Raw genomic sequence first — 13,953 nt, 5'->3', positions numbered from 1 at the left:
ATATCAACGTAAAACTAAACAGCGTGTGCAAAAAAAAAAAGAGAAAAAAGGAGAAACTTGTCATGTTGAATTTACATAAAATTTGTATGAAAATTCATTCTGTTGTGCCAATGAAAATGTTTTCCCCCCGATTTTCTCCCCCTCGCTTTTCCGACAGCGGCTGACGCATAGAGAATGTGCTGACTTGCACTTGAGAACCACAACCATCTACGCTTAATGAGTCTGCGTATGTGCGTCTGTTCCATTTTAAAAGGTTTCCATTCAGAAACTTCAACGTTAAACAACTTTCAATAAGTTTCATAATTTTCTGTCAACGGAATTTTGAACGCGGGGTCACAGGCACTCGAAGCAAATACTTCGCTGCGTTCGCAAATATTTCTCATTTAATTGCTCTTGAACAGTGAGGAGAAGCGACGGCCAGGACGAAAAAGTATTCTTTTTTTTACACATTTTTTTTTTTTTTACTTTCACGGGGCCATATTTACATGGCAAATATTTCGTTCGGCACTGCGGCCCTGGCAATTTGCATTTGTAGTTACTCTGCAGAATAAGAAAAAAAAATAACATCAAGAGGCAACAAAAATTGTCGGCAGCTGGCACTGTTTTATTGACTGGGGCCACCAGCGCCAACTGCCATCGTTTTTTGTTTACATTTCGCCACTGTTGTTTTTGGAGAATTTTCAACAAAACACTTTACGCTTCCAGTTTTGCAACAATTTCGCTGGCTGCACTTTCAAGTGGCCGCATTCAAGCGTTTTGTCTACCAGCCGATTTTTCGGCGCTTCGATGCTGAAAAAAAATATTAGAGCATTTTTTTCCATTCTCATTTAATTATATTGCGTTTTGCCAGCACACGCTGCGTATGCGTTACGTTTAATGTGTGTCACACATTCCACGGCTGGTGATTGATGGGCGCCGCAAAAAAACACGAAAAAAAAATTAAACAATATATACGCACCTCAAAAAGAAAACATAAATGTGAAAGAAAAATGCGTTCAAATATTTGTGGGGTGGGGAAAACCAGAAAAAATCATGCTGGGAAATGCATTTCGAAAAAGAAGCAAAACTGGAAAAGTAAGTGAAATATAATTACACTGGCGAGCTGAAAAAATGTACATTTTGATGGGGCATCACTTTAAAAATAACGACATACAACATATTTATTAGCTCAATTACTTTTCTTGTGCAACTTATAATTTAACGTGAATTTGTTGGAGAAATAAGAAAGTGTTGGTTTTAAAATTATTATTAAAAACATATTAACAACCTACTTTGATCTTTTGTATTCTGCAATTAGTACTTTTCAAGAGACGAAACTTTTTAAAATCGAACTTTGTGTTTTTGTTGAATGTTGTTGTCTTGAACCGGACCAAAATATTTAGACAGCAACTAACAAAACCCGAAAGGCTGCCACAGTTGTCAGAAGTCAAACCGAATTATATATAAATTATGTGTGCGGTTTCAGGCGCATTACATCAACGGAATATTAATAAACCGTGACGTGAATGGTGAGTGAAATTTTTTCGTGTGCTTTGACTGCGCACTTTTGCCTCAAACCAATATAAACTCTTCTTTTTTCCCATTTTTGTTGGCCGTGTGCGTCCGTTTCGTTTAACATTACCCATAAACCCATAACGTATTCCCGGGCCAAACAACCGCCCAAGTTTGAACCTGACACAGTCAGAGAAGGCATTTGAATTTGACCAATTGCTCAATCGCTGACGCAATTCAGCGATCGAAGCGCCAATTTTGGTCTACGATGCAATGGCAAATTTGGGGCGACGCTCGTTAAAAAGCCGGGCCAACTCGGTTGCCTGGCTCATGCCGCGAATACCAATTAAACGGCAAAAAAAAAAATACACAAAAAAATGTCCAACAAAAAACCAACTGCCAATTGAAACTGAAAATTTGCCTAGCGCGCGCCAAACGATTGTTTTGAATTAAACTTGGTTGGGTCTCTTTGATTTCAAGTGATTTTTGGTGATTGCTCAATGGGCGTTTAGGTTGCAAGTGGGTCGATGCAGGTCACGTCTGCCGCCCAGATAAGATTTGGAAAGTATTATATATATACGAGTATATATCGATGTCACGGCAATGTGTCACTGCCTATTTAGGTGAGATCTGATCCGGTCAGGATTTTTGGCCTAATGAAAGGTCACATCACCATAATTGCCACGGAAAGCGAATGCAGCACGTGCCAATTCAATTTACATGTCAATTGCAATTTGACGTAGCCCACCCAAGGATATTAAACTAGAGAGCCAGTCCTTGTACAAATTAGGACACTACACACACACACATACACACATAGAGATTTGCAGCCACTGCCAGTTTTCAGTTTTTGCCAACAGGAAATTACAGCGAAAGCGTGTTGAAAGTGTTCGAGGAAGTTCAGGTGCAAGGGACAGGGTTTTGCTGTGCTGTGACATGTAATATGACTGCAGGAATTGCTCGAGCTCTGAAATTGCAGCATGCGAGTGAAGCGACGCGCTACAAGATACAAATACTCGGTGCTCCCATGTGTGTGTGCAAATCAACAGAACGGAAATGTATCTCAAAATACACAAGATGCCATGTTCGCCACTCTGCATCCTTTTAATAAGACAAACACTACATCATCGCATTGCAATGCAACGGAGTGGGTTGTTGGGTGCGAAAATTAATGAAAAGCGCGTCACACGTCTCGTATACTTAATGAGCACTGTAAGGCAATAAGCCCAGCTTTCTTGTCCACCATTGGGGCTGAGTTTACACCTATCTACTATTACAAGGATAAAGTAGGAGCGTAGACTGAGGAATATATTAAAGAGCATACTTTTACAAACTTTAATATCTTGGCAGATTTTGTAGGTACCAAAGGCCAAAAACATTTCCGCCTTTTACTTGTAACCTTTACTTGTAAAAAATGGTATGTTTCCTAGAATAAAAACCCAATTGGTTATCTAACAAAACCGACCATAAACAATAGTTTTTGGTTTTGCCCACCTTGGACCACATTTTCTAAAATTGCTACCCCATTTTTCCCCATTAAACTTAAAGTTACGAAACGCGCAGTAGGCCAACTTTATGAATGAAATTACAACCCCGGCAGGGCAAAGCACTGGGCAATAACTGACCAGGTTAGCAGTGGAAAACTGCCACTGCAAAACGGTAAACCTAAAACGTCAAATGCAGGTGCCTACAGCAGCAATATCCACAACAACGGCCAAACGTTTGGCAAACGGGAAACGGCAAAAACCCCCACAGAAATGCCAGCAAAAGCACAGAAAAAAAAAGAATAGATGGCCCTAGGCAAGCTTGGCTAAGCCATAAAACCGGTTGGTTGAAAAATCGGGATATATGAAAGGGAAAAACTGGAGGAACGCTTGGTCTTCTCTACCTGCGCATCTGCAAAAACCAAAAGCGAAACTTGAATTGCAGACCGGCATTTAAATGCGGTTTCTGTTACCTCGTGCAGACATGCTGTTTTTCTTCTTATTATTTTTTTGTTATATACATATATATAAGAAATACGATTTTTTTTGCTGCTTTCCTGGGGTGCCACTTAAGTGTGTCACTAGGCGGCTGCCCACATAGCAGTTTCCATAGTTGTTAATGGCCCAACCTGAAGTAGCTGAAGATGCATCACGATGACGATGACGATGACGATGATGATGATGATGCAGCTGGGGACTGGTTTGCCATTTAAATGGAATTTATGCTGCCTTACCCAAAGTCGAAACTCCAACTCCGGGTCTGTCATCAATTGCCTTGCAGCTTTGCCAAATGAAGCATGAGCGAGTGAATGGGAAAAGTGCCGCACACCCACACATGCACTGCGCAAAAAATAGTGCCATAAGATGGTAACTACTTTCAAAGTTATGCCAAGCTAAGATTTTAAAATAAGGTAGAAATGCAGACATACTAATGAAATATTCCAAAAAGGGAATAAAAGGAAAGTCTTGTAACAACTGAACATTAACAGATGTTTATATTCAATTATTGATTCGTGTACCAATAGATTGCAGTGTATTTTATGCTACCCTCTTTCAATCCCCTTTAAATGGTGAAGGCGATCAACTAAACCTTAATGCCAATGGAAACGTGAGAATGTCGCCGCCTCCGAAAGCTGAAGATGCACTTTCGGGTTCGGTTCTTGTTCGAAGATTTTTATCGCGAAACTACGTTGGGATTTTCCTTTTGTCGCATTTAGCTGGAGGGCCAATGAAAAATCTACGTGAAAAACTAACAAAACGTGAGCGGAAAATTAAATAATTGAAAAGCCAGTGTGCGAGTGGAAAGGGAGGAAAGTGTGTGCGAAAAGGTCGATAGATAAATGCATTGTGATTACTCACTGGCTTAGCAAATGAAAACGAAATTGGCCATTGACCACTCGCTGTCTACCATCGTACATACATATAGGTGAAGGTACTAAATCAGCAGCGAGAAACCCATCGGCAGTAGCACAAAAATCAATATAAATAAATGAAGACAAATATCGAAAGAAAAAGCAGAAAAAGTCGAAAAAGAAAATACATAAAACAAAAAGCGCAGAGATCTTCACGTTCGCTCAACTTGTCAATAAACAAGGCAAAGTGTGAGTGAAAAAACTCGCACAAATACCAAATAAATTTTTATTTAAGAGCAAATGTTTGGCTATGCAAACGTCGTGCCACCAACAGACAGAAAGACTTGAATTATGGCAGTCGAACGATGCGTTGACAAGACCAAAGGAAATAAAAAACTCAAAAATACACAGCAACGAGACGAACAAAAATCATAAAAAAAAACCAAAGAAATTAAAGACCCTGTCAATTGGCGCAACATCAAAAAAACATCCAAGAGAAATTTGACTTTTATAAATATTTTTGATGTGGCTTCCTTCATGGGCTAACAGGCATCATGAAAGCGTGTCCAAAAGGGCTGCAGCCACGAATCGCATTTGAAATGATGCGAAAACCTCTGCTAAATACGTGTCCGCCTTAGAATCGTCAAAGCTCAGCATGTTTGAAGTTTTCTCTTTTAATTGGATAGCGATTATCGAGTGGACGAAAATGTATTTTTCCCCCGCCTGACATCGTTTACGGAATGATGAAGTACCAATCGGTAATCGCCAATTGAACCGAAAGCGCAATCAAGCCAGAAATATCACATTACAGTGGACCGTTTACGCCCAGGTTCACATATATTCCATGAACTGCACTGCCAACACAAGCAATAAAGTTTGGTGAAATCAAGGATTTCTTCTTCAGAAGGAAATGGCTTTAATTTTATCAAAATGAAATGCACTATTATGTTCATTGTAGCTGATTACATGTAGCGCACGAATCAAATTTCTGTGACCCCATCCAATTGAACCCTTAGTCATTATAAGCTCATTTATTTCCCATCAGATAAATACAACGTAATTGTAATTGATACGTATTTTTTTCTGTGTGTGGGTTCAAGTCGAGAGCTCACTTGTCTCTATTGAATTACCCCCGAAAAAGCCAGACGCAATTGAACAGCATTTTAGCCACGGATTCGGCAACAAATAAACGACTCTCATGATTGCAGCGATTGCACAGATTGCAGCGAAATCGAGACGATGTCGCTTGCTGTTGCCATTGATTGATTTTCGCGCTTAAGCATTAGATGCAATCAATGTAACAATATTTGTCCTCTGTACTCGACTTACGCCCAGCCAAGTAAAACCATAAATCAGGCAACCCCTTCATGCAATCAATGGGAAACACCTCCTTAAATGGAAGCCTTAAAGGCCCTTCAGTTTTCTTTAGACAAGCCCCGAAAAAAGAAACACGCAAAGCCCCAAGACGCTTATTAAATTGCCTTCCACAAACAAGGCCCAAACAAACAGGCCCAAAACAAAACAACACAAAACAAGAACACAACGGATCAGAACGGCACAGTACGTACTACGTAGGCAAATAATAAACAAGCAGTCGAAGCGGAAGGAACTAACGGCTGAAAAACAAAAGCCTTCTTCCGGCCACCCACTACGCCCCTCCATACGCCACAAAACCTTTGGGTTTATGAAATATAAATGAGCTTTGTGAGCATTCAAACAGTAAGAAATCCAAAATTACACGCAATTTATGGATGTAGCAGGTGCAGGAAGTGGGCGTGGCCGCTTGCCATTAGGTTTGCTTTAAAGAGCACGCGACAAAACGGCACTGCTACACATGGCCAAATAGTACATACAGATTTAGGACAAATATTAAATAAATTATAAATGCAGAAATTTATAGTAAAAGTGCATTCTTTCAAAGTATCCAAAAATAAGTAAAAGAGTTATGATTATGAATACATTTTGAATAACTTTTAATAACTAAGGTATGTATTACAATGTCTTCTGCTAACTTCTAAGCCCATTTCCTCAGTTCACACATTTTTTCTCACTGTAATAAAAGTGCTTCAGTGGTGTGGGCGTTGTAGGGCAATTACCGTTAAGCGGATTGTAGTTTACACTCTGTGTGTTGCCGCACACACCGAACTAAGCTAGAACTAAATGCGCATTCTTAAGGTACGTTTTCGTTTTCATTCCCATTTCCCCGACAGGCGTTATGGTTATGACCCACGGGCATTGCCTCCACCTGCCGCGCTCTGCGCATTTTCACACTTGTAAATCAATTAATTTTACAGCTTATTGTTGTTGCCCCTGTCGCTACATCGCCATCGTGGTACTGGCCACTGGCCACTGGTCACTCGGCCACTGGACAACATAGCACTAGATACTCCACCACCACCTGCTGGTTGGTCATTTAGCCTAAGCGCCGGCTAAGCTCCAAATGCTCGACTGACCAAGGATTGTGAAGCCCCTGCAATGCCCAACTCAAAATCCAAGTGATTGTGTGTGTTGGTGTGTGTGTGTGTGTGAGTGTGTGGGAACTTTTGTTTCTCCCCTTTTGTTGCTTTTGAAAGCAAATTGTTGGCTGTAAATGCTGTTGTTGTTATGCTGTCGGTTTTGTTGGCGCTGACTGGATTTTCTGATTTGCCTGAGCGGCGACCGTTGAAATGTAATTAATACGTGGCCCACAACTTGGTCCCACACACACACACACACACACTCACACACATTGGGGTCAATTGTGTGTAAAAGGGAAGCGCCTCCGCAATGCGGTTACTAAAAGCTGATTATTAGGGCTTTATAGGAAAGAAAGGGTTCAAATCCCAGGGGGAACAGAGATGGTATTTACCGAAAATGTTAAGGATGGTCTTAAGATTTTGACGTTTATTTATTTATGTCACATTTCCTTTAGCCTAAGTAGCCTTTTTATCAACTGTATTAATGGATGTCTAGCTTAATTCAGACGGGTTATCAAAATCTTTGTGTACATACACGTTTTTATTATAATTTTTACGAAATTTTAAGTAAATGTAAGGTAAAAAGTACAAGTAATTAAGTAGTTTTTCGAAACAGTTTTTAACCAACATGTCTGCAAATTCAAATTCACTTGAAGTATCACCGAATAGTACGTTAACCTTCACAAAAAGCAACGATAGACAAGAAATAACCATCAGAAATGTTGGCGAAAAGACAGTGACCTACAAGGTATTCTAATCATATCTTTCATATGAATATATTATTATTGATGCATATTTTTAATAAATCACCAGGTGCAAAGCACAGTGCATGGCAAGTTCAATATACGACCCCGCTGGGGAGTCCTGAACCCCAATGAGCACTCTCATGTCGTCATAACCATGTGCAAGGATGCCGAGCTCTCGAGGAAGGGACGCGACAAGATAGTGGTCGTTTGCATGGTTTCGCCCATCAATGCTGTGGACTTTGACATGACCACCTCCTTCTGGCGCCACAATATCTGCTACGATCCAAATATCGAGAAGCACCACCTCACCTGCCATCAAATTAATGGGCAGGGTGTAGGCGATGGTGAGGGCATGGACGTGGGCGTGGGCAATGGAGGCGATAAGGATGCGGTGCCGGACGATCTAAGGTTTCGCCGGGGTTTATTCCCATCATTTTGCAGTATTCGCATTCCGAGCAAGTACTGGCGATAGTTTTCAACCCGAGGGAGGCAGTGTGCTTCCTTTACCTTTAGAACCCTTCAGTCCAGACTGGAGTGTCAATTATCCCGCCCGAGCATTTTGCCCTAATGGCTGCAATGACTAAGTAATTGGTTAGCAGCCCTACCTTGTCTTTCCATTGCGCCTCTATGGGCCAACATTGTTGATGATGAGCCTTCATTAAAAACTAAGAGCGTGTCTATCTCTCTGTGAGTTTGTGTGTTTTTCTCTGTGTGTGTTGGCTGCATCAAGTGGCTCGAAGGATGCTCATGCATCCTGGCAACATCGAGTGCGTTTACCCCACCACCCCCCCTGATAAAACTGGCTGATAAAAAGGCGTAAATTGCTGGCATTTTAGGCGTGCGCCTCTGGCTCTTCCTTCACTGGCAATTAGGCAAACATTAACGAAGGCTCTTGAACTTTGGATGCTCCCATCGATTGACATTCTGCCGAGTTCACCGGGTTGCCCAGCAATTAACTCGCAGCGTTAAATGAAAGCGTGAAATGGCAGGGGAAACCATAAAAAAGCAATGCTAAACAGGTTAAGTCGATTGTTTAATCAAATAAAATCGCCTTTAAACGTATATTGTATATTTATGCACTTGAATGTTAGGCTTCTTAGCCAAAGCATTGCTTAAAAATTAAAGTTGCCTAAATTTGGCCAGCTGTGTGTATCTTGCACAAGGTTTATGGGCTGATAGAGGGCTTTTCAAAGGAAATGAGAGCCAACGAGATAAAGACATTTGGTAATTCTTCGCAAAAGGCCAACAGCATGAAAGGCACTCAGCCAGTAAATTAGGTTCATGTCTCAACTATAGTTTTGACCCAAGTCCAAGGGGGCCAAAACAAACATTTCGATGCCGTTGCCAATGATCATGATCATGATGATGATGATGTGGACTTGCGGGGGGCGTTGCCAAAAACTGGGCACTTGTTCTGCTCGAGCTGTGTTGTTGTAGGGTTTTTGGGGTGGCCAACAGCCCTGAACAATGGAGTAAATCATAGCCATGAAATATGTGCCAAGCGAGGAGACGAGTAGGCGACCACTACACCTGGCCAACTGGCTGACTGGCTGGCTAGCTGGATGGCTGGTAATAATAATGAAAATACAAAATAGCCCAGCTGTGGAAAGGGCAAATATTCATCGCTGGCTGATGCCTTCACCTCCTTGTGCAATTGCAGTTTGTTTGCCCGAATTTACGAGCTGGTACAAAAAGCAAACGTGACCGGTAGGGAAACATACAAATATTTTCCTTTTGGCTAAATAAAACACAAAGGAAACACACAGCACGCAAAAAATAAATATAAAAATGTAATAAAATTGCAGCTCATGCGAGCGATAAAAACCTAACTTCCCCCCACTCACTGCTCGCACTGGGAAATCTCAGTCGTAAACTATACAATGACTTGGCACTGCTTAACCCTTTGGTGACCTGACCCTCTGGCGCAACGACCACCCACACCCCCCCCCTTTTTTTTCCCACCCTCTATTCTGCATGATTTAATGCGTAATTTTCAGGAGTTTGCAAAATTTTTCGGATAATTTATCATTTTTAGATGGGTAGCTGGAGCGAGAGAAAAAGCGAACTTTGAGCTGGGATTCTCCATTACTCCATTTTTTTTTTGTTGGCCACAACGACACCTGCCTGTGGCAGTGCCTCCATTACAAATGGCTTCGAATGCGGAACGCCAGGAAGCAAAAATTTGTGACCACAGTCTCATTGACATTCGAGATTTAGTGGTGAGTGGGCCGAACGGACATGGACCATCGAGCGGCGCAGCCTTAATTAAAATTTTCCCATTGAAATGTGGCCAGAGAATAATAAGCTGGCGGTGTACAAGCTCTGTTGATAAATGTCCTGGGGATTTTACAGCAGTTTCACAGGTCCTTTGCGCAGGCATAGCAAATTTAATGGAAATTGTTTTTAGTCAAAGTGTAGGAGCTGCAAATTTATTTGCGTTGAAAACAGCTCCAGAGTGGGAAGTAAATTTGGTGAAAATTATACGAAACTTTTTGGATTAGAACTACGAAGAAGTTTTTTACTGACACAAAAAAACCAAAGTCCTATTGAACTTTTGTTATTATAAAAAGTGCACTTTAGTCAGAGATTTAGTTTACGGTCTAACTAAATAAATGGAGCATAAAGTTTTCGGCAAAGCTTTACAGCATATTCATCAAATAAAATAAAAGTAATAAGAGTATATTCCCCTTAAGCAAGTGTAGTTTTAATCCCCGTTGTGTACATATAACTAAAAGTTACGTTTAGAACTTTTTACTTAGTTAATTACCCCAAAGCTCGTACTTGTTTTATAGTACACAATTTGAAACAACTGATTTGCCTGGTAGCTTTTAGATAGAATATTCGAATCTTGTAAAAATGTTTTTCCTAATTAAAAATAATCCAACTTTCACAATGATGCTATTTGATTGGAATTCAATAGGCCTAAGGGTTTGTGGTCCATTATGTCTCCCCACTGAAAACTCTCAGCTCGAAAGCAATTAAAAATTTAATGCATATCCTGGCCTTTGAACTAAGTTTTCCCATCCCCAACTGAACGGAATTCTTGGTCTTCAACTTGTGCCTTGTGGCTTTTCCACATTCTCATCCAAATATTATGTATGCAATGGCAAATATTTTGGGAATTTTTGATACAAGAGCCCTTCCAAAATATGCAATTGAGATGGGCAGACTTTGAGTAGGGTCAAGATGCAGTTGATTTTAATTACCCAACAGTCATTTGCATACGGGAAATACTTGGGCTTTTGATTGCTTCTGATCCTTATGAGGCTACAGTAATGTGTTCGCTCGAAACTGATGGGTGATTTTAACCAATTCAGGTACGATTTACGAAATGCACCGAACAAAATGAATAGTTTAGAATATCATAAGACACTCACAAATCGATATATTCATCGTTGCCACTTTCACAGTAACATTTCTTGTTCAACAACTCATAAATCAAGATGAGCAATTATAATTCGCGTTATCAGTTTACCTCGTACACAGACACCAATTAGTGGAAGCTAGCTAGCTTCACTGCACTGGAATTTGATTGATTCGCAGGTGTAGCGCATCATAGTACAGTCTACCCTCGACATCTTGTAATTTGTCGTCTCATCTGGCAATGTTTCTTCTGCTCGCAGGTTTTTCATTCCATTTACCCCCTCCCTCCTCTGTCCATTACTCACAGACACACACACACACTTTGAAATGCAACACATGGCGATTGCAGAGATTTTCCCTTTTGCCGCTGTTTTTCCTCTAGATTTTCTGCTGCCACCGTTTTCTTTTACGTTTCTTTGGCACTCCGAGTTTCTCCACTTTGCTACAATATCCTTTCTGCTGCTGTCTATTTTTATCCCCCAGCACCGCACCGAGTTTCCCTTGAGTTCTCTGGGGTTCGTTCGCATTATCACCCAAAAGAGCTGGGGTGCTCCGAGTGCCGAGCACCGAGAGAGCTGTGGATTTGTCGTAATTGTGGAGTGGAGTGTACTCGTCCATCGCAGCACAGCGTCTACCTCTTTAATAAAGTTTCCTCAGCCTCTTTGGCAGCCCCTATTCTCGATTTTGAGTCTGTTTATTTCTCTTTTTCCGCCTGTTTCTGCTGCTGTTGAAGCAGACAACCCCATGCTGCGTTTTTGACTGTCTGTGTTACACTGTAAAAAAAGGACACTCTTAGCTGGGCATTCCAAATGTGTAATACTAAACAAATTACTTGAGTTGGTAATATCATTGAAAAGCAGCTTAATAGCCTTTAATTTTGATATGGGGATTAGTTTGATTGTAACTAAACATAGGAGTTTCATTATATTACCTTGAATCTTTTTCTACAAACTCTGTGAATTTTGTGTAATTTTCCAAGTGATTTCCTACTTACTTGGAAAGTAATGCCAGTGTATATATGTATATGTATCAACCCCACAACCTTATGGTTAAACAGAAGCAAAAACAACAGCCTATTCCAGATCCCTTGGCCATCCAAAGTCGGAGGCCACAGGCATCTAAAATTAGACTCCAGACGATGTCGATATGGCAGCAGTTTGCTCATTAAGCGACCAATGGCAATGGCAATCGTACCGCATGTACAGCATTTTAATTCGTAGTGTTAAGGCGCAGTAAATGAGTATGGCTCGACTTTCCTCCCCGAACTTGCGCACCTTTCATCCGGAAATTTCCACAGAAAAAAGTCTAAGCAACCAATAGAAAGTTCGAGTAGTAAAGTACTTAATTACGGTTATTAAAAATCGCTTAAAGCAGAACAGTAAAAGATTCACCGATAACACTTATATAGTCCTAGTACTTAGTTCAAGGATTTCCCAACAATTCTTTGAGCGAAACATACCTGAAAGAGATAGAGAAAAAATTCATATTAATTATAATAAACACGAATATTTGTTTAAAAATATATTTAAATCTTTCCAGCAGACTTATTTCAGTTAGCCCGCGGTTTAGTAGCTTTTTGGCATATCCATTATTAGGTTGCGATTTCAAATGGCCATATTTGTTTAATATTTTGATAACATAACTAGTTTTAGATATACGCATGATCCGCTTTGCTCTGGCCAAATTACTATGGATTAACGTGAACAAATGTTGTCCATAAAATAAATATTTTGAAAATAAAGGCACGCCTGAAGCCAGAATGAAATAAAATAATGCACCCCTAGAATATTTCGCATAAATCCGCTTATTTTCACATGAATTGAGTTCAAAAAGTCAAAAGCAAATATAAAATTCACCCCGAACACATCTGCACTTTAGCGCAGATTTGTTACGTGACAAAAATGTAAATGGAACCAAAAAAAAAGTGAAAAAAACAAAAGCCGAATGAATAAATTATATATAAACACATCGAAATATATGTATGTTCACACACATTCATGTGGACTTTTCAATTTAAATGTGCGTAAATTGTCTGGAATTCCCGTGCCAAAAACAGATACCCGCGAAATCTGCAGTCTATAAACCAGAAATACATAAAACGTATTTCCAAACGTGTAAACAAATGCGGGGCTACAGAAAATGTTTCAATTACAAAATACGAAAAGCAAAAAAAAAATTGAAAAACCAAAATCCGAGAGAACAACCTTTCCGCCAACGACACTCTTTGCATCTGTATCCCATTTTTGTTTAATTTCTCACTCATCTCGCAGCAAAATGAGAGGTTCTGAGCACTCGGCGGGTCTGGGCATTTAATCAGTTTAAATTGACACTGGGGGTCAAATTCATTAAGATAGAATTCCTTTTTGTTTTTGTTCGGCTGCTGGGCGTTGGCTCCATGCGACAACGAAACGACAAACGTCAACGAAGACGACGCTGGAATTTTTAAAATCATAAATTTTAGAAAGAAAAAAAAAAACAAAATAGTTGCTAGAGGCATTTTCCATTAGCATTTCATTGCCCGCGGCACGTACGCAACACTTACACCTAGGCCAATGTAATGATTGCTGTTCCGGAAATCGCCCAAGGCGACTAAAACTGTGTAGAACTTGTAAAAATCGTAAGAATTAAATTCAAGGCGAAAAGCGTATAGATAATGTTATAAATAGCTGGCAAATAACAGCGGAGTGGGGGCAGCAGTATAGCGCCTTCTGCAGGATATGCGTGACTGGCATTGAAATTAAACAAAATATTTCAGCGCTCAGTGTCAAACGAGGCGAGAGACACAGTTTGTAATGGCTGGAGTTGGTGGAGGTGCTTTTGCGTGGATACTGTCGACGTGGCAACCTATCAGGAGGATCCTATTCGAGCGAAAAAAAATACAAATACATAAATAAACGTAATGGCTTTTTACAAGAAAAGCAGCAACAATAAATCATACTCGGATGAGATTAGGGCCTTAGAAATACCCTAACTTCTAAAAAGAAAATCGTCGTCAGCTCAAAAATAAAATGTATCCAGTATTTTTAGTAAAATATTTATAAAAATTGAAGATCAACTAGTG

At 40.2% G+C, this 13,953-nt stretch overlaps 2 protein-coding genes across 34 annotated transcripts in view; one reads left to right on the top strand and one right to left on the bottom strand.

Annotated features, from left to right (window-relative positions):
* LOC6533598 (RNA binding protein fox-1 homolog 1) overlaps positions 1-13,953 on the bottom strand; it is a 116,823-nt gene that overhangs the window by 29,185 nt on the left and 73,685 nt on the right. The gene's annotated exons all lie outside the window — the stretch shown is intronic.
* On the top strand, positions 7,268-8,220 carry LOC6533597. Its single transcript, XM_002094269.3, has 2 exons — positions 7,268-7,531; positions 7,597-8,220. Exons 1-2 carry the CDS (start codon positions 7,412-7,414, stop codon positions 7,999-8,001), a joined length of 525 nt encoding a protein of 174 aa, XP_002094305.1. The 5' UTR covers positions 7,268-7,411; the 3' UTR covers positions 8,002-8,220.

This window comes from Drosophila yakuba, chromosome 3L (assembly GCF_016746365.2).
Source record: "Drosophila yakuba strain Tai18E2 chromosome 3L, Prin_Dyak_Tai18E2_2.1, whole genome shotgun sequence".
Classification (NCBI taxonomy): domain Eukaryota; kingdom Metazoa; phylum Arthropoda; class Insecta; order Diptera; family Drosophilidae; genus Drosophila; species Drosophila yakuba.
The sequence above is the reverse complement of the archived record's forward strand: the minus strand, read 5'-3'. Positions and strand labels throughout refer to the sequence as shown.

Coding starts and splice junctions, on each gene's coding strand:
- LOC6533597 (XM_002094269.3), top strand. CDS start 7,412: ATGTCTGCAAATTCAAATTCACTTGAAGTATCACCGAATAGTACGTTA. Junction 7,532..7,596: donor AAAAGACAGTGACCTACAAG/GTATTCTAATCA, acceptor ATAAATCACCAG/GTGCAAAGCACAGTGCATGG.